The 27,286-nt window shown below is 46.4% G+C and overlaps 1 protein-coding gene across 1 annotated transcript in view; it reads left to right on the top strand.

The window, feature by feature from the left end:
* MRPL23 (mitochondrial ribosomal protein L23) overlaps positions 1-26,763 on the top strand; it is a 201,020-nt gene extending 174,257 nt beyond the window's left edge. Inside the window, exon 5 of the mRNA XM_086958934.1 lies at positions 26,398-26,763. Within this exon, the coding sequence (XP_086815060.1) occupies positions 26,398-26,562 (165 nt within the window). The 3' untranslated portion in view covers positions 26,563-26,763. The remainder of the gene's footprint in view (positions 1-26,397) is intronic.
* The last annotated feature ends 523 nt before the right edge of the window (positions 26,764-27,286 follow it).

Raw genomic sequence — 27,286 nt, 5'->3', positions numbered from 1 at the left:
CCACACACTGCGAGCCTCCCCCACACACTGCGAGCCTCCCCCACACACTGCGAGCCCCCCCCCCACACACTGCGAGCCCCCCACCCACTGCGAGCCCCCCCCACACTGCGAGCCCCCCCACACTGCGAGCCCCCCCCACACACTGCGAGCCCCCCCCACACACTGCGAGCCCCCCCACACACTGCGAGCCCCCCCACACACTGCGAGCCCCCCCCACACAGGAATGACTGGAGAAGGCCAGGCGGTGCGGCAAGTAAGGATGGTGAGGAGAGGCTTTTCTGCGTGGCCAGAGTCCAGTGGCGGTACATTTCTGTTCATGGGCCATTGAGCACAGCTCCCAGGGATCCAGCGACCGGACAGTCTCCACTGTGTAGGTAGGCAACAAGGCGCAGAGCAGGCACCAGGAAGGGCAGTCGGAAATAGCCAGTGCCCGCTTTGTCTGAGAAGGCCGCCTAGGAGCAAGATAGCAACGCAGCCCACGGCCAGCAGAGCAGGTAGGCCCCAGCAGAGCTGTAGGGGTCTCCCCCTAGACTACAGGAGCCGCACCTGCACCTGGGGACGCCCGCCCCTGCTCCCTGAACCACCTCTCCCAGGGCGAGGTGCCCCGCAACAGATGCTAGAAGAAAAGGGGCCCGGTGGTGTAGCAGCGCCGTAGTTACTGCGTCCCCGCCGGGACACCGGTTGGATAGTCATTTGATTCGAGTAGTGTGTATGGTGAGTGTCCCGGGCCTCAGGCACAGCAGTGGGCAGGGATATATTTCACGGTGCTCACAACTCTCCGCACCTAGACTCTGGTCAGTAGGCTCCTCCGTGGTCTGGCAGGGAGGAAGTTAGGGCCTGTGATGTGCCACGTTCGCCTGGTCCCGCCAGCTCTCCCTATCCAGACACCTTGTGGCAGCAGGCCTTGATTAGGGTCTCTGCGTTGAAGGCTTGGAGATAAGCTAGGCTATAGATCACAAACTCAAAGAAAAAGATTTGGCAGACCTAGCTACCCAAGACCACCAATGCCTCAGGGAAGCATGTTTAAAGTGCTACACAAATGGCACGAGCCACCCCGCAGGTCCCTAATAAACCCTAAAGCGTGTTGGAGGTGTGGATCACCGAAGGGGGACAACAATCAGTTTTGGGGGGGGGGGGGGGGGGGGGGCGGGGGAGATGCCGAACTTGGACCACATACTAGGCTTCTACTACGACCACATTCATACAGACTGTAACCATCAAGGGCACCCTAATAGCACAGAATAACTTTTTTACAACTCTGATCAATATCCATTTATTGCAAACTAAAAATACAGATGGTTTGGTATGGCCTTGGCCAATATCTGTATACTACCACTATGCCGAAACAAACTAGCCCTACGCCTAACACCTTGCTACAGGAGATGTACAATATAGCTGCATACAAACAATAGCCGACTTGAACCACCAACTTGGCAAGTTTAGGGACATATGGAGAGACTTCCTCGCTGAACACAGAAACCTCGTTGAACCCCGATACTCAGGCGCCTCTGAATCGGATTACGCCCCCCTATCTCAGGCTGGGCGACAAGACAGGCAGGACTAAGAAACCCCTCAATGGATACCAAGTTTCTGAGGCACTCTTTGGACAGCTTCCCCTCAGAAGACACAGTAGACCAAGGCCATACTGGGTCCTTTGTGGATAATTGGAGGGGGAGGGGGGTTAAGAAAGGCAATCAGGGAGCTGCTGGAGAAATGTACACTCTTACAGCAATTTTATCAACATCTATTCCTGCAGTTCCCTATTCTCCTCCCTCCACTCACCCGTACCCATCTCCCTTGCCCCATACAACCCCAGACAGCTGAACATGGAGTCTGACCCCCAATGGGAAGGTGCAGGTTGTACAACTGATCACACCCCTTGAAGGCTTTTATAACTGTTCTTGTTCTTTGCACTTCTGATATATAATGTAGGTAATCATGAGGCTAATGGGGTGTCTAACTGCAAAAGTTGATTCCAGCATGTAAACTGTGGGAAGGCTGCGTTAAGTACAGATTTTAAAGCAGTACTCCTTGAGCGCACTCATGCTCATTTCCACCCAAGAGGATTGATCACCCATGGAAATAGAGGTTGGAACTTGACTAGTTCCTTTAGTCAATACAAATGAATCTAGGAAAAAGCAAAGCACTGAAAACATAGATATTTCAGACATGACCGCTGGATTTTATGGTCTAATTTGTCAAACCACCAACTGGCCAAGTAGCACCATTTCCCTGGAGCAGCGCGTATTCGCTGTTTTTTTTAGTACACTGCAATTGATTCCATCACGTAGGAACCTATCAAAAATAGTGAACAGCAAAAACATCTTTAGTTGCAGTACTCCTTGAGCGCACTCATGCTCATTTCCACCCAAGAGGATTGATCACCCATGGAAATAGAGGTTGGAACTTGACTAGTTCCTTTAGTCAATACAAATGAATCTAGGAAAAAGCAAAGCACTGAAAACATAGATATTTCAGACATGACCGCTGGATTTTATGGTCTAATTTGTCAAACCACCAACTGGCCAAGTAGCACCATTTCCCTGGAGCAGCGCGTATTCGCTGTTTTTTTTAGTACACTGCAATTGATTCCATCACGTAGGAACCTATCAAAAATAGTGAACAGCAAAAACATCTTTAGTTATATCAGAGGCTTGTTTTAAGTTGAAAGAATCTCTATAGCGTACCCGAGAAACCAACATCTTTCCACCTCCCTAACTGATGGATTAATATTTTGACGTTTGGGTAACAAGCTGGTGTTAATCTGATGACAGAGCAAGAAGTTCCAGTCTGAAGGGCTTACAGCTAGCATATGTGCCCCCTACCAACATAGACGTGCTTGCCACTAGCAGACCTACTAGTTGGCCACACATCACTATTATATCCTTGCAGGTTGGAGAGCTGGAACAGTACAAGAAAGCTGAAACCCATCAAGATGGCAGCACAAGAAGATAAGCAAATAGCACAATAAAAGCAGAAAGCAGAAGAGACCAACTAACTATTGAAGAAAGGGACGTACATCATTTCAACAGATCAGCCCAAATATCTTGAATATCAAGACTAACCTTAGAGAACGGGCACACCGCCTAAGATTTAACTACTGCAGTATTACTAGCGGGTGGTACTTTTCATAACTTCAGGGAGGTACTGGGTTGCATACGGTGTCCATCCCCAAATAGTAATAATAATGTACTGAAGATTGGAGGACACACCTACCAGCGCTCTTGGAAGAAATGTCTTTGTATACGTTTATTACACTTGTACACATCCCTTAGTTCCTGGAGAGATGGAACCCGCCTCCTTTATGACCGTTTAATGATGGAGCTGTGATGCAGGAATGAAAGAGGAAGGGGTGGCAACACGATAGGTTCACTGTCAGAGGGCAGTGCAGGGAAGTAGGCACCTACAATCGGAGATCAGACTTCAACGTCTTGTTTACACCCTGCAACCAAGGGACGGTTTAGTCGTACCACCTGTCTTGAAGAAGCATATTAGCATTCAATAGGCCAAATAACCACCCACCTCCGCGTTGGGTCTCTGCCGACCCCGTACTCGCGGGTGCCGCACCTTTTCACGCACTCTGGGGGTCTGAACTCTTGGGTCAGGTCCTTTTCGCTCCAATTCCAAGATGGTCGTCAGAGGCCGCTGCAGGGATGCGTCACGGGCTCAACGACAGCGTCCGGTCACACACGCAATTAGGAACTACAAATCCCAACAGTTCCCATTACAAAGCAGGTACGCACACCAGATTTTCCAGCCGAGAGCGCGCTAGTAAGGGGTGAATTCAGTTTGTATACACCTAACATGGCTGCCTACCGGAAGTGTTCCTTAAAATTGCTGCGCACAGTAGTATTCGTTCGAACACCCCAGGGACATACGTGACGCAACCTAGGGACGCTCTAAACGGACTTACCCTAAATCTACGATTGGAATTAATGCTTGCAATTGTTATTTTATTGTTTCGCCTTTTTTGCACGATGACGATATTTTGAAATGTAACGGTACCAGGTCATTACAGTTTACGGGGAAACAACACGAAGCTACTAACATAAGAATGTTATAAATGTATTGCCTCATGCTAGGCTACTTTTGTGAGCCACCATTTACACGTTGATTTGTGTAGCCACCAGGCAGTGCTGGAATTGGAAAAAATGTATTCCGGGAACACGTGGGATCAGTTTTATTGTAGTGAATCATGCACGAGAATACAAGCTCATACGAACTTCAGACACGTGTGCTTTCCTCCGTGTTGGATGTGACATTGTTATATGTCCCAGTAGGGTGACCAACTGGCATGGAACGAGCGAGGAGCGAGGAGGCGGAGGCGAGGAGCAGGGGAGCAAAGGCCAGCAGAGGAGCAGAGGAGCCGAGGCAAGGAGCTGAGGAGCCGAGGAGAGGTGGGGAGAGGAGGACACCATCTCACTCACCTTCGCTTTTAGTGAGAAGCGACTCAGCATCCAGCCTTTAGCCTCCAGACTCCTGCTGCCTGCCTGCGTGTATTCGGCGGCGGGGGAAGCTCCGTGTTCCTGCAGCCTGCAACGGGAGAGGACACGGGGGGCGGGAGGGGACACGGGGGGGGGGGGGGCGGGAGGGGACACGGACGGGAAAGCACTCACGCAAGAAGGAAAGGGTGCCGGCTCAATGCCGGGACAGACTCGGGGGCGTTCCCGGCGTCGTGTGACGTCGGCAAAAGCCAAAGAATGTCGGGAACGCCCCCGTGTCTGGTCCGGCATTGACGGACAGGCCCCTCGTCCAATGGCAAGGCTCCGTTTACGGAGCCAGCCAATCAAGGACGAGGGCCGAACCAAGCCACACTACAGTTCTCAACAGGTTTTCGCCTGCGCCGAAAAGATGCGCAGAGCGCATCTTCGGCGAGGCAAAACCTAAAAAAACGGCCCACAGAGGACACTGAGGCACCGGCCCTTCGGCCCATTCCTGAATGCCCGCCTTGCCAATCCGCCCCTGTGTACAGCCCTTGCTATGACGAGTTGCAGCAACTGCACTCTTCCCACGAGGATGTGGGCGTCCAACAAAGTTCAAGGAGGATCTAACCCATGCCCGAATACCAGAATAATCACTGACGAACTGTTAAAGCTCTGTGTTCACTGTATGTACATGGAGCTTTTGAGGATTTCCTGAAAACATGGCAAGGCTCATACCCTCCTGGCCCTGTGTTGTACACCTTTGCCTTGGAAATGCTGCCATTGAATAGTAGCCAAATTACATACTCTAGGCCCGAAGTACTTTTCTTGGTGATCCAGTTACATTATTTATATAGCGCTTCATACTCCAGGCGCAAGGTCCCGAAGCGCTCCGACTTGCAATGGTTTCCTGGGTTCTTTTCAAGTGTATGGTTAAACGGGTGGTGTTTGTGTTTTTGTGGAACATGGTGATCTGCCTGAAGTTTAGGACGTGGAGGATGCACGTACAGTGCGGTGTCCCTGTGCGTAAGCACGAGTGTAGCATAGAAGTGTCTCAGTCTGGGGACTGACCTCCCATTCTCCAAGTAAATACTGTTTCTTTCTCTGTTTGGAAGACCTCCGCTTGTAAAGGCGACCTGGAACATTTTATTTGACATCTTTTTTTAAAACTTGCTAATGGCTATGATATTAACTTTGTAATGCCTCAAAACGCAGAATGGCTTAGAAATCTTTGCTAGCTATTTTTCCTGCGTCTCACTGCCATGTCCTTGCCTCTTTCACTGAGTTTTATGGGCTTGCGTCACTGAGTCCATAAGGCCCATGCCATGACAGCACATCCCTCCACCCTTTCTCGGACAGGGAATCTCAGCACCTATACTAGCGACCTATAGGCTCCGCTACCTTAAGCTGCTCCAGTTCACTGAGGCTATGAATCCCCATCCCCATGCGCAGCACAGTCAGGGAATCCCCGCCCACGCCCTACTCCCCTTCCGTTAGTCCTTAAGCTTCCCAATTTACTCCTGCAGCCCCACTAGGGTCGGACCGGCTTACAGGGCAACCAGGCAGTGACCGCAGGGCTGGTCTGACAGGTCAGCGTGTTGGCTGTATTTTTTTGGGGTTGTTTGTAGCCCTGTTCTATGGTCTGCTGGATCTGTTTTTACTGTATTTTCCTGACATTACAACAAACATTGCCTGCAGCAAGTTCAAATCCGTGCAATCTTACATACCTTGCAAACCACTATATAGAGTGTCTTTCGAATTTCAAAACTGCCCCAATTTATAAACATCCTGTTTCAGTAGTACAGTGAAGACATTTTTGACCTAGCATTCCAAGTGAGATGGTGTGACCGTTGTTTTTCCTTTTCATTCCTCATGAGCCCACACTTCTCTTGAGACCCTTTTGTTGGCGGTCTGCTGCGTTACCTTATTTTGGTTTTGTACAAACTTATTTCCTGACTGGAGAGCTAGAATGTTGCCAGGTATAATATTATCTTTTCCAGTTTCTTCTAGGGAAGCTGCTGCCTCACTTCTTGATTTGATGCCATGCATGGCGAAATATCTAAAAATCCAAGTTATGTCAATTATGTAGCATGAGCACTCTCGTGGGCGTTAGGCATGCCCCTTTATTGCTTTCCAAATGTCGGGAACTCGAATTCGGTAAAAGTGTTCTATTGATTGTGCAATTTTCCCTATGCCCTTTGAGTTCAGCCTTTGGAAACGACCGAGCAACAGTTCTAGGTCCTAATTCATGCATGTGCACGACAGACACCTGCTTGGGGGACTGTTCCCATTGGGCACAGGGACAAGACTGATTTACAGATGTCTGAGGCCAAACTGGAATGGCATGGTGAGCAAAAAAAACGAGGGATTCAGGCCCAGATCTCTGTACTGGGGTGAATGTATGACATTGTTCAGCATTCTGTCCATCATTTGGTGTTTTCTGGGGGCCTCCCTAAGCACGGGGCCTTCCCCACCCCCCTTTCATACCTCAAACTCTAGAACCCCTCGCTTTCCCGGGGTGTTCCTGCATGGCAAGTAGAGCTCCCAGTGCTTTAAAGGGAAGTTTTACAGAGATGGTGGTCCCTACCCAGTGAAAAGTACACGTTTCCTTTGAGTTATGCAGGTACTCTTCATTTCACATTAAAGAAGTTCGGGTACTCAGCAGGGGACCGTATCTACCCCCATAAAGCACTGGGAATGTCTTTGTGGAGATTTTAGAAATAGGGCTTCACCTTCAGAGTATCTTTCAATCCTCCTGGTTCCACTCATTCAGTCCATCTCTGGAGTTTCAAATGGTATTTAAAGTGATTTGACAGTGCAGCTGTTGCTAGACAATTGTGTTCATCACTGGAGAGGAGTTTTGTCTTCGCCCACATGTTAGGAACCAGGAGTACATGTTTTGGTGGGGCAGAAGTAGTGTGCTTCCACAAAAAAGAGTGCTTGCCCTCCACCAGCTGGGATTATCCTGTTCATTGATCCAGCTGCCTAAACATGAGCTGCCAGGGGCACACACATGACATTGTAATGCAGTTAAACTGCCTTAGATAACTAGCTCATATATGTTTTTTTTCTAGCAGCAGCACAGATGGGAATATGGCAGTTATTAACCTACATTGATTTTTAGGTCTGGCTTGATAGAGCGACTGTCACCTGACCTTTTAATCTACACCAATATTATTCTACAGTTATTTACTGCCACACATATACATATTTATTCCCCCGCTATTTACTTCTGGTGCTTCACATTACCATGCAACATTCCTTTAAGGACAGACCTATTGGCATTGCCTGTGTTTGCCCTTTGTATTGTGCTGCTCAGGTGATAAAGAGATGACTCTCTTAATTAGAGGTTGTGAACCGCCATGAAGCTATTCTTAAAGTGTCCGAGAAGGCTGCCCCTCCTGCAGTCCCGTGCAAAGAGCACAGTTACGTCCCACGTAGTCATAGATTGCTATGTGGAATTTTATCAGTTACTACAATTGCAGCTTCCTGTATTCTTGTGCTTCTTTAATTGAAAATGTGCTAGACTTGTGTTTACTAGATGACTTTGTCAGCAATACTGCGCTGCGGTAGTGTGTTTTCATTTAGCAATGAAAGCATTCTGGAACGTGCAATCTTGGTGTGCATCACTTGGAGTGAAATATCAGATTACAGTGTTTTGTAAATGAAAGTCGTACACATGAGTTTTGTGTTCCCTTCAATGAAGCAATCTAGTGACCCCAACAACATGTTTAACAGATCAAAATGAAAGTTGTTGGTTTATTGCAAACAACGCTTGTTGTGTAAGACCAGATTTGGTTTTTTTATATCGCTTGATACTCGTGTTTAGCGTGTTTCTAAGAAGCAGAAAATACATTGCCCAGGATTAGTTTGATGTGAGCAGTCTGGGTCTTCTGCTGTAGCTTAGCTGTAGATCAAGAAGAAGGCCGACCCTGAAACGCCTCTGGCATCTTCTGGATCGCGAATGGGGTCAGGACAAAACTTATGACTTGGACCAGTCTCGTTGCATAATTTTCTGGAGATTGGAGATGTAGTTTCACCTCGAGGTCCAGTATGGCCTTTGGGTTCATCGACCTGCAGTCTCTGCAGGCCTCATTTATGGCTTGACCCTAGGCACCACATGCACATTTGTTGAGGATCTGTTACAGACATGTGTTTGCAACAGGCTTAAAACCTGCTTTGAGAGGTGGCATGTCCCTTGCACTGTAAAAAAATGTTTTGATGTATGTAAGGGACTCAAAGAGGCTAGAAGCAGTTCTGGAACCGCATCTGGTGGCACTCAAAGAAAAGAACTGACGTCTGCGTCCAGTAGCGGTACCTGTATAGGCTCCATACATCATTTCCAGATCGGAACTGCATCAGTGGGAAGCTGCACTGCGCCACCTTCCTGATCTAGTCTGACGCCTTAAGAATATTCAAAAGGTGAGGAATCTGGGGCTAGTGGTCTTTTATCAGAAAGCAGTGCTCCAGATTCCTAGGCCCTTCTTTCACCTCTTGATGAATGTGACAGGCTGGATTGTTGAAAACATTAATTTATATTCCATTTGAGTTGAACACGTTCGAGGTAGCTGCGCACTAAAGTTGCATTTGGGAACGTCTCTGGACAGGTGTACACAGACCTGTAGCAGGCGCGCAACGCCCATAGGGCTCAAAGGGCTTCAGGTGAGACAGCTTCCCGGGCACACACAGTATCTGAGCTGCTGTGGGTGGCTGGTCTGGCGACCGTCTTATTGCAGCCGCACCCGAGTACTTCACAGGTCTTTAAAAGACCATTTGCTTGTTAACAAAGCTCTGTTGTTTCTTCACCCCTTCTTAGAGCTCCTGCATCTTCACTCTGCCTATTGCTGCAATAATGAAATTTTTATTAGCCCCCAAAATAAAAATCGGCCCGGGCACGCAAAAAAAGTGGCCCACATGTGCATATTGCCTTTCTGCAAAACACTGCTTCGGCGAAGTTTTATAAAAAAAGAAAAAAGGGGGGTTTAAAAAAATGCACTGATTAGTTTACACTTGTGAGGAACAACTGAAAACAAGTGAGGCCACTTTTGCTCAGGCCCCCTGCCCCTGCTCAAAGTGCATATATTAATGGGGTCGGCCCAGCGAGAGAAAGGTAGTGACGCCTCTGGCGTTGATAAAAGGGAGGTAATGGATACTCATGCACCCACTGGGCGCTGGCAGCATCGAACAACGCGTAAACCGCCCAAATCGGCCCCCCAGGCTGCCCAAAAAAGCAGCCCACAGCTGGGCTCTGATACCGGCCCCTCGGGCATTGCCCGATTGCCCGCGTTACCAATCCGACGCTGGTTTCGACATCATGTCAGCACCAGAAACAAAGGGAAGCAGGGGCTTGTCATGTGCTGGGTTCTTATAGAGGGAACAAGGTCTCTGCCGTCCTATCTGTGATCGTCAGTAGGCGCTTTCCTGCCCACAGAGCCATGCCCTTCCAACAGGGAGAGCTTCTTCCAAAACTGCCCATGAACCCAGGAATGGGTTGGACAGGACTGTAAAACAATTAAGGACAAAGGGTCAACATTTAGGACAGAAATTCAAGACAAATAGTCAAAGTTGCAGAGAATGATTCCAAAGAAATGTATTTCGTTTTTGTGTGTCACTGGGCCTGTGTGTCTGGGCATTTCACACAAAATGTAGCGAACCTTGCAGTGATAATACACAACTTTTCAAAACGCCTTCTCGTATTGCCTATCAGGGAGTGAATGGACTGGCACTTCTGAGGATAGGGAGAAGACAAGTAGCGCCATCTTGTTGAAAATCTGTTTTTACCTGTGAATATTTCACCAATATTAGACATTGGATACAGGGCCCACTGCAATTCAAAGACATCTTAAAGTTATAGACTTGTGCATAGCAGATAATGCCTGTTATCTGGCAGTTTCAATTGACTCCATCAATTCAAGGAAAACCGGCTCCAAAACAGCCTTAACGTTTGCTAACTGCTCACATTTGCGTTTCTTTGGTGAAGCAGACACTCTTGCTAGAAGGCTCCTTTCTTTTCAGCCATCTGCCCCTCTCTCCGGAATGCAGCACAGGAGACTCCCTCACATCAGCTGGGGAATCACAAAAAGGGGAATTAACTTTTGTGTTTTTAGTGGAGAGGCTGAAATCACGGACATATGCCGTCCGTTGACACACCTATCACGGACATTAGGGCTGACTTACGGGCAGTCTGTAAAAATTACGGACGATTGGTCACCCTTCTCAGCAGTACCGCACTTGTACTAGTACTGGAATCCGGCAGTGTTGACCTCGTTCCAGCAGTACACCGTCACTGCTAGATGAGGACTCTTTTCAGTGCTGGCCTCCCCTCCGCAGTACCCCATCAGGGCTAAAGGAAGACTCCAGCAGCATGGGCCTCCTCTCAGCAGCACCCCATCAGGGCTAAAGGAAGACTCCAGCAGCATGGACCTCCTCTCAGCAGCACCCCATCAGGGCTAAAGGAAGACCCCAGCAGCATTGACCTCCTCTCAGCAGCACCTCATCAGGGCTAAAGGAAGACTCCAGCAGCAAGGGCCTCCTCTCAGCAGCACCCCATCAGGGCTACAGGAAGACTGTGGGTCAGTGGAGGAGGAAGAAGCCAGAGGTAGACCATGATTATCAGCAAAGCGCCACACCGCTTTTAAGCCCAGGGGGTGTGACCTCTCACCTTTGCCTCAAAGGGCTGGATCAGGCTTCAAGGTGAAGGTGTGGGCCCCCCTTCTCTGGGCCTTGCAGTCATTATTCAGTGCTGCAAGATCCAGGGTAGGAGCCCCTTCTCCTGGGCCTTGCAGTCCTGTATCAGGCTGCAAAGTCCAGATGTGGAACCACCTTCCCTGGGCCTTGCCGTCATTATACAGTTATGCGAGGTCCAGGGTAGTGGGCCCCCTCTCCTGGACTTCGCAGTGCTACACAATGGCGGTGAAGGCCGGAGGATAAAACTTCTTCCCCTGGGACTTGCAAATCATCGAGTAGCTTAATGGAACTAGGTGCGTGTGCCGGCTCCGGCTTAGCATCCTGTTGTAATGGGCAAATCACTCAATTTCCTTATGCCCGCCAAAAATAGAATCCAACCTTTTGTAATGTAACTGGTGCTGGTATAAAGCACTCCAATGCCCTAGGGCCGAGTTTGCTTTATATAAAGCTGAAAATCGGCCCAAGTCCTGGAGATGTGCATTATGCCTAACTTTGCTTCCACAGTCTGAGATGCAACGGAGGTTTGAAAATTGTGTTTGCGTTTGTTGTGTCGGTAGTCCAGAGAAGTTCTGTATACACTGGAAGTAGGGGTGCACAGGGTTCTACAGCACCCCCAAAATAACTGTGCTGTTGTTCCATAGGTGAAGAAGCAATACCGTTGATTTTAAGTTATTGCTTTCATCTTATTACATTTGCTCTGTATTTATATCTGGGGGTCTGCACTGCACTTTACCCTGCCCTAGTACCCCATTACAATATGTTCCTCCCTTAAAACAGCACGATTGGGACAGAGGCTTGAAAGGAGTGAGAACTCTAAGGAAATAAGTGGATGAGAGAGAGCAAAGATGAAGAGAGAAGATACAATATAAGAACGGAGGGGAAATGGGAAGACTTTAGAGGTGAGACAGTATGGGTTAAGAGGAGAAAGGTGAGTTACATATTGGAAGGAGGCCGAGCGAGGGAAGAATAGAAAGCAAAGGGAATAAAGGAAAGAAGTGAATAACAGCAACACAAGAAGTGAATATGGAGAAGTAGTAGAGAGGGGAGGAAAGAGGATGTGTAGACAAGGAGGAGAAGAAAATAAAAAAAGTCTGCTGGAAGATGGACGGAGTATGTGGAAGAGACCAAAGATAGGAATGAGGAGAAAGTACAAACATAAGAGAGGAAGGGACAAGCTACACCTAGACATGTGAACCAGGATACAGGCTGCAGGCAACACATTTTTAGGACAAGAAATGTCAACCTTCTAAAAGTAAGAAAATTATTATTAGAGAATGCACTCCTTCCCTTATATATACTCAATCTTCAAAGTCTGTGTCGTCCATTGATTCGTGCGTAACAGGTGCTGTGTATCATCCCAAGGTTCAGCCTATATAGTTAATATATCCAGGTGCACTTGTGCCGCAGCAGGTGGGGTGCGTACAAACGCCCCTGGATATATTGGCCTTCTAAAAGTGGCATTTTCGGGATTGTGACTTAAAATCTAATTTTACAGTTAAAGCGTGTTTTACATTACAGTTTTTTAGACGCCAAACTCGACTTTCCTACTAGCTCCCAGTACAAAGTTATCACTCATTAAATGTAATCAAGTAACCCACTGTTATCCTATGGGTGAAGTAGGCCTTGCTGTCGTGAAAAACTAGAGGTTTTTTTTTACCATCTGGACATGTGAAACTTAAAACTACATGTCCGACTTTTTTAAATACACTGCACCCTGCCTACTGAGTTGTGTAGGGCCTACTCTAGAGGTGAATTATATGTAGTAAAAAGGAAGATTTAGGTCTGGGAAAAGGTTTATATTGCCAGGTTGAAATGGTAATTAAATACTGCACACACAGGCTGCAATGGCATGCCAAGGAAATATTGAAAGGGCTACTTAGGTAGCAATGAGTGCTACAGGGCCACTAGTAGCATCTAATTTACAGGCACGGGTACATGTAGTACCACTTTGTCAATTGGGTGTAACCCAATGTTACCATGTTTTAGGAAGTCATCACACACACTTTAGCACTGGTCAGCAGTGATAAAGTGTACAGAGCCCTAAGGCCAACAAAAACAAGATCATCAAAAATGAGGAAGGTCACCCCTAGGCTGACAGGTCTAGCAGTGTTTATAGCAAACCATGCTTGGGTGCACTAGAGTGGAATATAAATGTTCTGGGAGGTTCTCACAGCGGCTGCCAGTGGGTCATAAATGTGTACAGAATACCTGTTCATACAGCCATGCTGGGCCCTTCTGCAGCGGTACAAAAGGGGGTGGTGATGGACGGAGCATCTGAATCAACCAAACACTCACACCCAGTCAAAAGATCTGGGTTTAATCCATCACCGTTCTTTAGCCCACTCTGCCACCCCAGTTCAGACATGGCTATATTCAAATCAGTCTGACCCTGTGCCTCATGGGAACAGTCCAGCCCGAACTGCCAAGCCATGTCTTCCCTGGACCGGAAACAAGCTTCCGAGGACCGGTTTCTGGTATTCCAGCCGTCTTCAGCCTGGCCTGCTTGAATTCAGTGGCAAAGTGAGCAAGGGACTCACGTCTGAGCATACCCTGCCACACTTATGGTGGCCAAAAGCGGTACAAAAGGGGGTGGTGATGGGGGTGGTGTACCGCTTTTGGGCCCTTCTGCAGGGCACAAAAAGCAGTGGTAACATGTTTATAGGATTTGTAAATATATGTGTATGAATTGGGAGAGGAGGGGTGAATCGGTGGAGGAGTGTTGGGCTTGGCCCTTTTTGCAGGGTTATCCCCAAATGTTTTTCTTCTTCCTAACCTGTTGTTGTTGGCTTTAGGACTCTGGGCATTTTATCACTGCTAATCAGTGCTAAAGTGCATATGCTCTCTGTGTGAATTGTGTATATGGATTGGTGTTTCCATGATTGGCTTAATGGATGTACTGGTAAGTCCCTTGTAAAGTGTACTGAGTGTGCCGAGGCTTGTAAATCAAATGCTACTAGTGGGCCTGCAGCACTGATTGTGCACCCACATGAGTAGCCCTGAAAAGGTATTTCAGTCCTGCCACTGCAGTGTCTGTGCGCAGTTTGTTTACTGTCATGTCGACTTGGTAAGTGCACCCACTTGCCAGGCCCTAACCTTCCCTTTTCTTACATTTAAGGTACCCCTATGGTAGGCACAAGGTAAACTCATGGGCAGGGTGCAGTGTATGTGAAAGATAGGTTCCTGCACTCATTCCTAGGTTTGAGGCATCATTTCAAGGTGACAAACGGTCCGTTGACACTCCACATGTGGGGCAGGATCCATGTAGCATTCAATACGTAAAGATAATACTTTACAAATGGGATCTGTAAGTATACCGACCCATTACACACACAAGGCACTTTGGGGTGTGCGTTGATGTATAGACACACTGCTGGGGCCGTAATATCCTTTTTTGACCCCGCACCTTTTTTGGTCCTGAAGAAAGCCATAGATAACTCTATTATTTTGAGGTCCTGAAGAATCGCCTGTCATTGCACAATAGCGAGAGTCATGTCGACTGATCAGATCATGTACTAACCGATGCTAGTAATTGGAAGCATAATATTCCAGCGAGTACCAGTTAGTCTTATAACTTTATAATTAGAGCAGGAGACCCCCAGAATAAACGTATCCCTGGTACTCCTAGCTTTATTTTATAAACTCACATAACACTTCTATGTTTCTCTGGCCCCATACCTGCACTACACCAGACGGCAGTTGGATAAAAGATCTCCGCTAAAGAGCCCTCTGAGGTGTCGCCCTTTGAGTATTGCCCCGCCGACCCAACGAGGAGCAGCCCAGATGATGAAGCATGACACCTGCAAGGGTGTGTGAGGGCACTACATCCAACAAAATGGATGCCCAACTGTAGAACTCCACGAGACCCAACAACATCCTAGACACTACAGTGACACACACATTCCTTAGTTTGAGGAACACCCCAGCTTTCTTTGTTTTCACTGCGAGAGCAGTGGAACATGCAGATTGACAAGCTGCTGATATGAAGGCTGAAGTAGCTCAGAGTGATTCGGCGTTGAGTGTGAAAAGTATGCATAAACACGAGAGAGGCCCATAAAGTGATGTCTCCAAAGGAAAATAAGTTGAGTTTCCGCTGTGGATTCTCCTTTCCACATGAAAGCAAATCTCCTGCCATTGGACGGAAGTGCAAAGGTTGCGGGAAGGAAAACCACTTCATAAAAGTCTGTCAAGCAAAAGAGAAACTAAGTGCTTCATGACAATAAGAGAAAATGGACGCCAGAAACGCTCTAGCCACTCCCACAAGGCCATGCAGCAATGTCAACAGAGGCAAGTTAAAACAAAACAGTCGATTGTCGTCAAAGTGATTGTCCAAAGATGTGCGATGATGATGTTGATCACCGAACAATGTGCACATGTAGGATTGGTCGCTTGCAGAGAGGAGCACACATCTAAAAAGAATCACCATGTGAAGCAAACAAGTTCTCTTGAACTTTGCCCTAAGATCACATGCATATTGAATGGGTGCCCAATAATGTTTATCATATAAAGTGTTGCGTCGATAAACATGCCGGCAGAAACATACAATAAACTGCCCCCAACACCAAGTCTTACACTGTCGAAAAGCAAAGGTGTACACATGGGCAGCTTCGCCATTGTGGAGTCCACGATCATTTGTTGTGACTGCAACATAAAACGACAGTACAAGTGCCAATTCGAGTCCTACTAAGTAGTCCGTCGAGTGCATGCTTACTCTTTTTCAGTGCTGCTGTTGACATAGGACTGAGCTCTATTAACTACAACTTAAATGCACTCTCAGAAATAGTAGGTTGTTTCCTCTCATTGTTTCATGGACTTGTGCAATTTAAGACAATGAAGGTGCAGGACCTTTGACCTGTTCACATTCAACACCGTTGCTTTGCTTTCCACTTACAGAAAGCTGTTGAAAAGAAACTGAAAGCACTGTTAAAGCCTGACCTAATTGAACGCTCGACTGGTCCTACCCCATGGGTCTCGCCCATTGTAATGGTGCCAAAAAATGACAGTGGAGGATCATTGAACATCTGTGTTGATATGCGCCAGCTAATAAAGCAATCGAGGGAGAGCGAGGCATCCAGATTCACACATGGCGGACATGATAGCACACCTGAATGGTGCCAAAGTCTTTTCCTATCTTGATTTTTACAAAGGCTACCATCAACTTGAGCTTGAAGAAAACTGTAGGTACAGTACCACTTTTTTTTACTCTTATTGGTTTCTTTAGATATAAACAACTCTGTTTTAGTGTGTGGTCAACTGCAGAAATCTTTCAGAATGTCATTCCTCGAGTTATTGAACCTGCCCCATGCTTTTAACTACAGCGACGATATCCTGGTGTTTGGGGCTACATGAAAGTAGCATGCCTACTGTATACATATCTCTTGCTTAAATCACAGATCGTTGCAGTTTCTAAAGCAGGTTTTTATAGATTAGATGTCAGCAAGATTCTTCAATATTTTCCAACTGAATTGCACATGCAAATAGTCACGGCTTGCATTTTATTGCTGCCCAACTCTAGTACAAACAAGTTGCAGAGAAACCAGAACTTTGCAAGCTGGGCAATTGCACACCTCGGTAAATGTAACCATGTCTCTCAAGCTAGAACTAAACTCTATTGGCATTCTGTCTGGCAATTATTTAAATCCCCCGGGCTTATTTATAAGATTTATTATGACCCTGTGTAATCGCATCTTCGCGACCGGTTAGATGTTATATTTTAGGAAGAAATTTGTGCTCCAACCCTAACTTTTTGTTGGTTGTACAATGTGTCTTACTGGGCAGGGGGGGGGGGAGGGGGGGCTATCCGTCAGTCTCTTGGTCAGCCAGCTTCGGTACTTCCGTCAGCTCCATCTTAGAACTATAAACTTTAATGCAACTTTAAGGAAAGCCTTAAGTACTTGTTTTAGTTTGCTAACTCTTTGTCTCTGCATCGGCTCCCACTTTTTTACTCCTCTCCTCAATTTTGTTAATGGTGATTTTAAAAATATGTATATGCTCATCTTTAGTCCCTGGCACCATGTCCCTCACACAGAGTGAATGCAACACTCTGCAAGTAATACATTAATCCCTTCTCTTTGGTGATTTTTCGGTCTTAAATTTATATTTCTTAAAGAGCTTGGTTTTCTATATATTTTTTTAAAGTTTGAGATTTTCGGTACCTGCGTCAGAGAAACGCGTGTTCTCTGTAATTGTAACCCAAGAAGAAATGTGTTAATACGAAGAGAATGTATTTCAAATAAAGGGTCTATAAAGTATCACAAGCACTAGCTGAATGGCTGTACTGGGGCGAGCAAGTGATATTGACGTTATGGGTGAATTTAAAACGATGGCAGGCGTTTGAAGACTTATCAGCACACCTATAAGACAACGTTCTGAATTGCCACTGTGCAAACTGGGTTGTAGTTCCTGCTTTTCCAATAAAATTATTTAAACAAACTCAATCTATTTGTCTGGGCCTTGCAGTCATTATTCAGTGCTGCAAGATCCAGGGTAGGAGCCCCTTCTCCTGGGCCTTGCAGTCCTGTATCAGGCTGCAAAGTCCAGATGTGGAACCACCTTCCCTGGGCCTTGCCGTCATTATACAGTTATGCGAGGTCCAGGGTAGTGGGCCCCCTCTCCTGGACTTCGCAGTGCTACACAATGGCGGTGAAGGCCGGAGGATAAAACTTCTTCCCCTGGGACTTGCAAATCATCGAGTAGCTTAATGGAACTAGGTGCGTGTGCCGGCTCCGGCTTAGCATCCTGTTGTAATGGGCAAATCACTCAATTTCCTTATGCCCGCCAAAAATAGAATCCAACCTTTTGTAATGTAACTGGTGCTGGTATAAAGCACTCCAATGCCCTAGGGCCGAGTTTGCTTTATATAAAGCTGAAAATCGGCCCAAGTCCTGGAGATGTGCATTATGCCTAACTTTGCTTCCACAGTCTGAGATGCAACGGAGGTTTGAAAATTGTGTTTGCGTTTGTTGTGTCGGTAGTCCAGAGAAGTTCTGTATACACTGGAAGTAGGGGTGCACAGGGTTCTACAGCACCCCCAAAATAACTGTGCTGTTGTTCCATAGGTGAAGAAGCAATACCGTTGATTTTAAGTTATTGCTTTCATCTTATTACATTTGCTCTGTATTTATATCTGGGGGTCTGCACTGCACTTTACCCTGCCCTAGTACCCCATTACAATATGTTCCTCCCTTAAAACAGCACGATTGGGACAGAGGCTTGAAAGGAGTGAGAACTCTAAGGAAATAAGTGGATGAGAGAGAGCAAAGATGAAGAGAGAAGATACAATATAAGAACGGAGGGGAAATGGGAAGACTTTAGAGGTGAGACAGTATGGGTTAAGAGGAGAAAGGTGAGTTACATATTGGAAGGAGGCCGAGCGAGGGAAGAATAGAAAGCAAAGGGAATAAAGGAAAGAAGTGAATAACAGCAACACAAGAAGTGAATATGGAGAAGTAGTAGAGAGGGGAGGAAAGAGGATGTGTAGACAAGGAGGAGAAGAAAATAAAAAAAGTCTGCTGGAAGATGGACGGAGTATGTGGAAGAGACCAAAGATAGGAATGAGGAGAAAGTACAAACATAAGAGAGGAAGGGACAAGCTACACCTAGACATGTGAACCAGGATACAGGCTGCAGGCAACACATTTTTAGGACAAGAAATGTCAACCTTCTAAAAGTAAGAAAATTATTATTAGAGAATGCACTCCTTCCCTTATATATACTCAATCTTCAAAGTCTGTGTCGTCCATTGATTCGTGCGTAACAGGTGCTGTGTATCATCCCAAGGTTCAGCCTATATAGTTAATATATCCAGGTGCACTTGTGCCGCAGCAGGTGGGGTGCGTACAAACGCCCCTGGATATATTGGCCTTCTAAAAGTGGCATTTTCGGGATTGTGACTTAAAATCTAATTTTACAGTTAAAGCGTGTTTTACATTACAGTTTTTTAGACGCCAAACTCGACTTTCCTACTAGCTCCCAGTACAAAGTTATCACTCATTAAATGTAATCAAGTAACCCACTGTTATCCTATGGGTGAAGTAGGCCTTGCTGTCGTGAAAAACTAGAGGTTTTTTTTTACCATCTGGACATGTGAAACTTAAAACTACATGTCCGACTTTTTTAAATACACTGCACCCTGCCTACTGAGTTGTGTAGGGCCTACTCTAGAGGTGAATTATATGTAGTAAAAAGGAAGATTTAGGTCTGGGAAAAGGTTTATATTGCCAGGTTGAAATGGTAATTAAATACTGCACACACAGGCTGCAATGGCATGCCAAGGAAATATTGAAAGGGCTACTTAGGTAGCAATGAGTGCTACAGGGCCACTAGTAGCATCTAATTTACAGGCACGGGTACATGTAGTACCACTTTGTCAATTGGGTGTAACCCAATGTTACCATGTTTTAGGAAGTCATCACACACACTTTAGCACTGGTCAGCAGTGATAAAGTGTACAGAGCCCTAAGGCCAACAAAAACAAGATCATCAAAAATGAGGAAGGTCACCCCTAGGCTGACAGGTCTAGCAGTGTTTATAGCAAACCATGCTTGGGTGCACTAGAGTGGAATATAAATGTTCTGGGAGGTTCTCACAGCGGCTGCCAGTGGGTCATAAATGTGTACAGAATACCTGTTCATACAGCCATGCTGGGCCCTTCTGCAGCGGTACAAAAGGGGGTGGTGATGGACGGAGCATCTGAATCAACCAAACACTCACACCCAGTCAAAAGATCTGGGTTTAATCCATCACCGTTCTTTAGCCCACTCTGCCACCCCAGTTCAGACATGGCTATATTCAAATCAGTCTGACCCTGTGCCTCATGGGAACAGTCCAGCCCGAACTGCCAAGCCATGTCTTCCCTGGACCGGAAACAAGCTTCCGAGGACCGGTTTCTGGCATTCCAGCCGTCTTCAGCCTGGCCTGCGTGAATTCAGTGGCAAAGTGAGCAAGGGACTCACGTCTGAGCATACCCTGCCACACTTATGGTGGCCAAAAGCGGTACAAAAGGGGGTGGTGATGGGGGTGGTGTACCGCTTTTGGGCCCTTCTGCAGGGCACAAAAAGCAGTGGTAACATGTTTATAGGATTTGTAAATATATGTGTATGAATTGGGAGAGGAGGGGTGAATCGGTGGAGGAGTGTTGGGCTTGGCCCTTTTTGCAGGGTTATCCCCAAATGTTTTTCTTCTTCCTAACCTGTTGTTGTTGGCTTTAGGACTCTGGGCATTTTATCACTGCTAATCAGTGCTAAAGTGCATATGCTCTCTGTGTGAATTGTGTATATGGATTGGTGTTTCCATGATTGGCTTAATGGATGTACTGGTAAGTCCCTTGTAAAGTGTACTGAGTGTGCCGAGGCTTGTAAATCAAATGCTACTAGTGGGCCTGCAGCACTGATTGTGCACCCACATGAGTAGCCCTGAAAAGGTATTTCAGTCCTGCCACTGCAGTGTCTGTGCGCAGTTTGTTTACTGTCATGTCGACTTGGTAAGTGCACCCACTTGCCAGGCCCTAACCTTCCCTTTTCTTACATTTAAGGTACCCCTATGGTAGGCACAAGGTAAACTCATGGGCAGGGTGCAGTGTATGTGAAAGATAGGTTCCTGCACTCATTCCTAGGTTTGAGGCATCATTTCAAGGTGACAAACGGTCCGTTGACACTCCACATGTGGGGCAGGATCCATGTAGCATTCAATACGTAAAGATAATACTTTACAAATGGGATCTGTAAGTATACCGACCCATTACACACACAAGGCACTTTGGGGTGTGCGTTGATGTATAGACACACTGCTGGGGCCGTAATATCCTTTTTTGACCCCGCACCTTTTTTGGTCCTGAAGAAAGCCATAGATAACTCTATTATTTTGAGGTCCTGAAGAATCGCCTGTCATTGCACAATAGCGAGAGTCATGTCGACTGATCAGATCATGTACTAACCGATGCTAGTAATTGGAAGCATAATATTCCAGCGAGTACCAGTTAGTCTTATAACTTTATAATTAGAGCAGGAGACCCCCAGAATAAACGTATCCCTGGTACTCCTAGCTTTATTTTATAAACTCACATAACACTTCTATGTTTCTCTGGCCCCATACCTGCACTACACCAGACGGCAGTTGGATAAAAGATCTCCGCTAAAGAGCCCTCTGAGGTGTCGCCCTTTGAGTATTGCCCCGCCGACCCAACGAGGAGCAGCCCAGATGATGAAGCATGACACCTGCAAGGGTGTGTGAGGGCACTACATCCAACAAAATGGATGCCCAACTGTAGAACTCCACGAGACCCAACAACATCCTAGACACTACAGTGACACACACATTCCTTAGTTTGAGGAACACCCCAGCTTTCTTTGTTTTCACTGCGAGAGCAGTGGAACATGCAGATTGACAAGCTGCTGATATGAAGGCTGAAGTAGCTCAGAGTGATTCGGCGTTGAGTGTGAAAAGTATGCATAAACACGAGAGAGGCCCATAAAGTGATGTCTCCAAAGGAAAATAAGTTGAGTTTCCGCTGTGGATTCTCCTTTCCACATGAAAGCAAATCTCCTGCCATTGGACGGAAGTGCAAAGGTTGCGGGAAGGAAAACCACTTCATAAAAGTCTGTCAAGCAAAAGAGAAACTAAGTGCTTCATGACAATAAGAGAAAATGGACGCCAGAAACGCTCTAGCCACTCCCACAAGGCCATGCAGCAATGTCAACAGAGGCAAGTTAAAACAAAACAGTCGATTGTCGTCAAAGTGATTGTCCAAAGATGTGCGATGATGATGTTGATCACCGAACAATGTGCACATGTAGGATTGGTCGCTTGCAGAGAGGAGCACACATCTAAAAAGAATCACCATGTGAAGCAAACAAGTTCTCTTGAACTTTGCCCTAAGATCACATGCATATTGAATGGGTGCCCAATAATGTTTATCATATAAAGTGTTGCGTCGATAAACATGCCGGCAGAAACATACAATAAACTGCCCCCAACACCAAGTCTTACACTGTCGAAAAGCAAAGGTGTACACATGGGCAGCTTCGCCATTGTGGAGTCCACGATCATTTGTTGTGACTGCAACATAAAACGACAGTACAAGTGCCAATTCGAGTCCTACTAAGTAGTCCGTCGAGTGCATGCTTACTCTTTTTCAGTGCTGCTGTTGACATAGGACTGAGCTCTATTAACTACAACTTAAATGCACTCTCAGAAATAGTAGGTTGTTTCCTCTCATTGTTTCATGGACTTGTGCAATTTAAGACAATGAAGGTGCAGGACCTTTGACCTGTTCACATTCAACACCGTTGCTTTGCTTTCCACTTACAGAAAGCTGTTGAAAAGAAACTGAAAGCACTGTTAAAGCCTGACCTAATTGAACGCTCGACTGGTCCTACCCCATGGGTCTCGCCCATTGTAATGGTGCCAAAAAATGACAGTGGAGGATCATTGAACATCTGTGTTGATATGCGCCAGCTAATAAAGCAATCGAGGGAGAGCGAGGCATCCAGATTCACACATAGCGGACATGATAGCACACCTGAATGGTGCCAAAGTCTTTTCCTATCTTGATTTTTACAAAGGCTACCATCAACTTGAGCTTGAAGAAAACTGTAGGTACAGTACCACTTTTTTTTACTCTTATTGGTTTCTTTAGATATAAACAACTCTGTTTTAGTGTGTGGTCAACTGCAGAAATCTTTCAGAATGTCATTCCTCGAGTTATTGAACCTGCCCCATGCTTTTAACTACAGCGACGATATCCTGGTGTTTGGGGCTACATGAAAGTAGCATGCCTACTGTATACATATCTCTTGCTTAAATCACAGATCGTTGCAGTTTCTAAAGCAGGTTTTTATAGATTAGATGTCAGCAAGATTCTTCAATATTTTCCAACTGAATTGCACATGCAAATAGTCACGGCTTGCATTTTATTGCTGCCCAACTCTAGTACAAACAAGTTGCAGAGAAACCAGAACTTTGCAAGCTGGGCAATTGCACACCTCGGTAAATGTAACCATGTCTCTCAAGCTAGAACTAAACTCTATTGGCATTCTGTCTGGCAATTATTTAAATCCCCCGGGCTTATTTATAAGATTTATTATGACCCTGTGTAATCGCATCTTCGCGACCGGTTAGATGTTATATTTTAGGAAGAAATTTGTGCTCCAACCCTAACTTTTTGTTGGTTGTACAATGTGTCTTACTGGGCAGGGGGGGGGGGAGGGGGGGCTATCCGTCAGTCTCTTGGTCAGCCAGCTTCGGTACTTCCGTCAGCTCCATCTTAGAACTATAAACTTTAATGCAACTTTAAGGAAAGCCTTAAGTACTTGTTTTAGTTTGCTAACTCTTTGTCTCTGCATCGGCTCCCACTTTTTTACTCCTCTCCTCAATTTTGTTAATGGTGATTTTAAAAATATGTATATGCTCATCTTTAGTCCCTGGCACCATGTCCCTCACACAGAGTGAATGCAACACTCTGCAAGTAATACATTAATCCCTTCTCTTTGGTGATTTTTCGGTCTTAAATTTATATTTCTTAAAGAGCTTGGTTTTCTATATATTTTTTTAAAGTTTGAGATTTTCGGTACCTGCGTCAGAGAAACGCGTGTTCTCTGTAATTGTAACCCAAGAAGAAATGTGTTAATACGAAGAGAATGTATTTCAAATAAAGGGTCTATAAAGTATCACAAGCACTAGCTGAATGGCTGTACTGGGGCGAGCAAGTGATATTGACGTTATGGGTGAATTTAAAACGATGGCAGGCGTTTGAAGACTTATCAGCACACCTATAAGACAACGTTCTGAATTGCCACTGTGCAAACTGGGTTGTAGTTCCTGCTTTTCCAATAAAATTATTTAAACAAACTCAATCTATTTGTATCCACGGGGAGGCGCGAAGACTTGTTTGCTACATTGACCGTAGTCTCCTAGAATGTACAGAGGCCTCCGTTAACTGAATGCATGAAGAGTTTTCATCTGGGATGTGTTTTTGAGAGAGAGGCTGCCAGAGGACTTTGTCTCCCAAGTACGTGAGGAGGATCTTGAAGACGTATCCTCGAAATTGGACTACAGGTTTGTACCAATCAAAGTTAATTGTTTGAATAGGGAAGAAGGGGTTAAGCCGAAAGTGAGGGAAAGATTGAGAGAGTTCAGGGGTGCTGTGTGAAAGAGACTGGTAGAGAGGCTTGTAGTACTCATAGCATTGCTTTCCCTACTGGTGCAATACTGTGTGTTCAATGATGTACGTATATGTTCCATTTGTTCAAAATACATATGTCTTTTCCGCTGTTATTAGAAAAAAAATTCTATGCTGTGTGCTTCTCTGAAACACTGATGATTACAGTGGAAGGCTAATAACACCAGATGGAGGCGCATAATTTACTGACTTACAGTAAAAACTGTTTCCAGTGAGAAAAAACCTCGGTTTTCCACTATGGGATTTTACAGCCCGATTAGGACCTCTTTCCTCTGAATGACCGTGCCTCTGCTTAGTCATTTATGTTTGCGTTTGCTTGGTAAACTCTCCATTTGTCATATCAGTTGTGTGCAGCAGGTGGCGCCGTTGTATTACTTGATGAAGTACCTACCTACACGTTCGTTCATGAGATTTAGTTGTCTTCTGAATGAACCACTGCTCAATCCCTGATTCTGATTGTGTGTTCTCATAAAATAATAATAGACTACGAACCTCCACGAATGAGGTGCCAATCTATCATGTGGTGTCAGTCCCCAATCTCTTCCTCTTCGCCGCGTTTAGCAAATAGAATGGAATGGTTCGATTGTAGGGATTGCGAAGAAGACCTTACTCTGACCTCGGACAGCTAGCTGTCTGTATTCCCCAGGGCCCAGGAAAGCTTGGCTTCGACAATCGCCTTATCTGTTCAATTCATTTTCCTTGGTGGTAACATGGCTGTAACTCCCGGACTAAGGGTTCAGGTTGTAGGACCTGGACTCAGGGGGCTGGAGATATGTGATGCGAGCTCGGCCACCTGGGTCTAGCCTCAGATCCCGTGGCTCACAGAACTGGCTGTATGACCAGGCACATGCAGTCTGGCCTCGTGAAGCTGACTGTAGTCACTTGGGCCTGGAGGCATGGATCCTGCTGCGTTTGCTGATCTCATGAAGGTGAATGTATCAAATAGGGCCTGTTATGGAGTGAATTGGGGCCATGCCATGAGACACGGAGCCGGCTGGATCCCCTCTGACTGTGTGGCGCGAGTTTGTGGTTCCAGCTGTCCGGCCTGAACTCAATCAGTCTTTGTGACCCGAGTTCTTAGGTACTGTAAAAACAGGCTCACAAGCCAGCTTGCCACCTACCACTCTAACTTTGCAAAGGAAATGGATGCCGGCTGCAGGCCCTGCATTCCGTGCCTGGTGTAAACACGAACTGGGTACAAAGTGGGGCCTGCGGAGTTTGTAGAGTTCAAGGGCATTTGTTTACAGTGCAATGAGTTACTTCAGTACAACTAACCCTACAGTCGGTCGTGTATATTTCTCTGTTGTTCACCACCTGACAGTGCTGTTCGGCGATTTCCTGCAGCTTTTCCTATTCCAGAGCATCAGCCTCGTTCCTTTATGACCCTACTCATCGTTCTGTACGGCTACAAGAATACCTTTATTAGAATGAAACACTTCAGCACCCTCTCTTCCCAATTATAACTGGCTGAGAGGGGTGATGGTTAGTGGATGTCCGGATTACCAAGTATACGGATGGAAACAGATTTTGAAACTCTGGAGTGCTGCTAGATGAGAAGGAAGCCTGAGCCCCAGTGATTCTAGGCATACAAAGACTGAGATCTGCCGGGAGCTCTCGTTGCAGGGACTACCCCCGGTACCTTACTCCATGCTTACAATCTCAACACCCAGTGGAGCTGGTACGCACTCAGCCTTAAGTGCAGTAGTCTGTACCCTCCTCGGCCTAGGACACCCATGCAGTCCATTTAGGGCCCAGTGTCCCATAAATAACACTTGTCCCCTTGGAGGTGCAGTTGAGGCAGGGGTTACCCACATCTCACCCCTAGCCTCAGTCTAGCACCGTTTCCCCACACATCCTCAGCAGCCTGCACTCTAACCCCACTCTCTGCTGCTCCATTCGAGTCGGGGGTCTTCTCTAGGCCCCTCAGCTCGGATATTGCTCTCGCACCTCTGCCAGAACAAGAGCTTTGCCTCGGCCCAGAGGTGACACTCTTGCTGGATTCCTTCTAATAATTGTAATGCTTTTTTAAAAATGTATATGTTACGTTTCATCTCAAGTTGCTTGTGTCTTGCTGATATTTCCCTTTTCATGCCTATGATTTCCTTTGCTCCTCAGGCCCATGGACAGACATTCCGGTTTCCAGACCTTTTCCCTGACACGACGCAGGTGCCGGAGCCGGGCTCCTTCGACGACGTGCAGCAGAAGTTCATGGAGGACGAGCGGCAGAAGCAGAAGAACGACCCGCGGCGCGGAGGGGTCCCCGATTGGTTTGGGCTCTGAGACTATGTCTGGACTCTCATTAAAGGCGACCAGACAGGAGGACATTTGTATTCTTGACCGGTTTGGCTTCTGTGCGACACATTTCTTCACCTCTTTAGCCGAGTCATTTGGAGGGGCATGGGCTGGATGTCCATCTCCACGACCCAAGGTGGCCGCTGGCTTCCTGCGACCAGTGGAATTCAATAAATGAATGGAAAACAGTGTGGCGCTACATCCTGGTCTCTCTGGTGAGGTGGTGGTTGTCGTGAAGATGAATGTTGTCGATTACTTTATTTAATGAGTTTAACTTTGAAAGAAGGTGTAGTGCAGCTTTACTACTTGACAAGGACTCTCATATTTTCTGTATGTAGAATTACAAATGTGCACGCTGACTTATTTCACTAATCCCACCAGATCCTCCCTCTGTCAGACACGTCCAATGTTCTCGACTACTGCAGGCTTCCATTCTCTGGGATAAGTAATCAATGCATCAGTGCTGTTAAGTTACAGCCCCTACAACTCGAAGGAGGGGATTGGTGGAGATGGGGCTGTGCTGTAGTTTCAGCACCGACTGTTCCTCTGATGGAAAACAAATGCCCTTATGTTAGTGCTGACAGCTCCTCTTGCACTGATGGCCTGTGCCACAACATCAGTACTCCGAGTAAGCAGACCATTTTCTTTTGTGGGTTGAATGTCTGTGTAGCTAGACCATTACTTCACATCCATTGTGAGAGTGCTTTCTACA

Source organism: Lissotriton vulgaris, chromosome 2_1 (assembly GCF_964263255.1).
Source record: "Lissotriton vulgaris chromosome 2_1, aLisVul1.2, whole genome shotgun sequence".
Classification (NCBI taxonomy): domain Eukaryota; kingdom Metazoa; phylum Chordata; class Amphibia; order Caudata; family Salamandridae; genus Lissotriton; species Lissotriton vulgaris.
The sequence above is the reverse complement of the archived record's forward strand: the minus strand, read 5'-3'. Positions and strand labels throughout refer to the sequence as shown.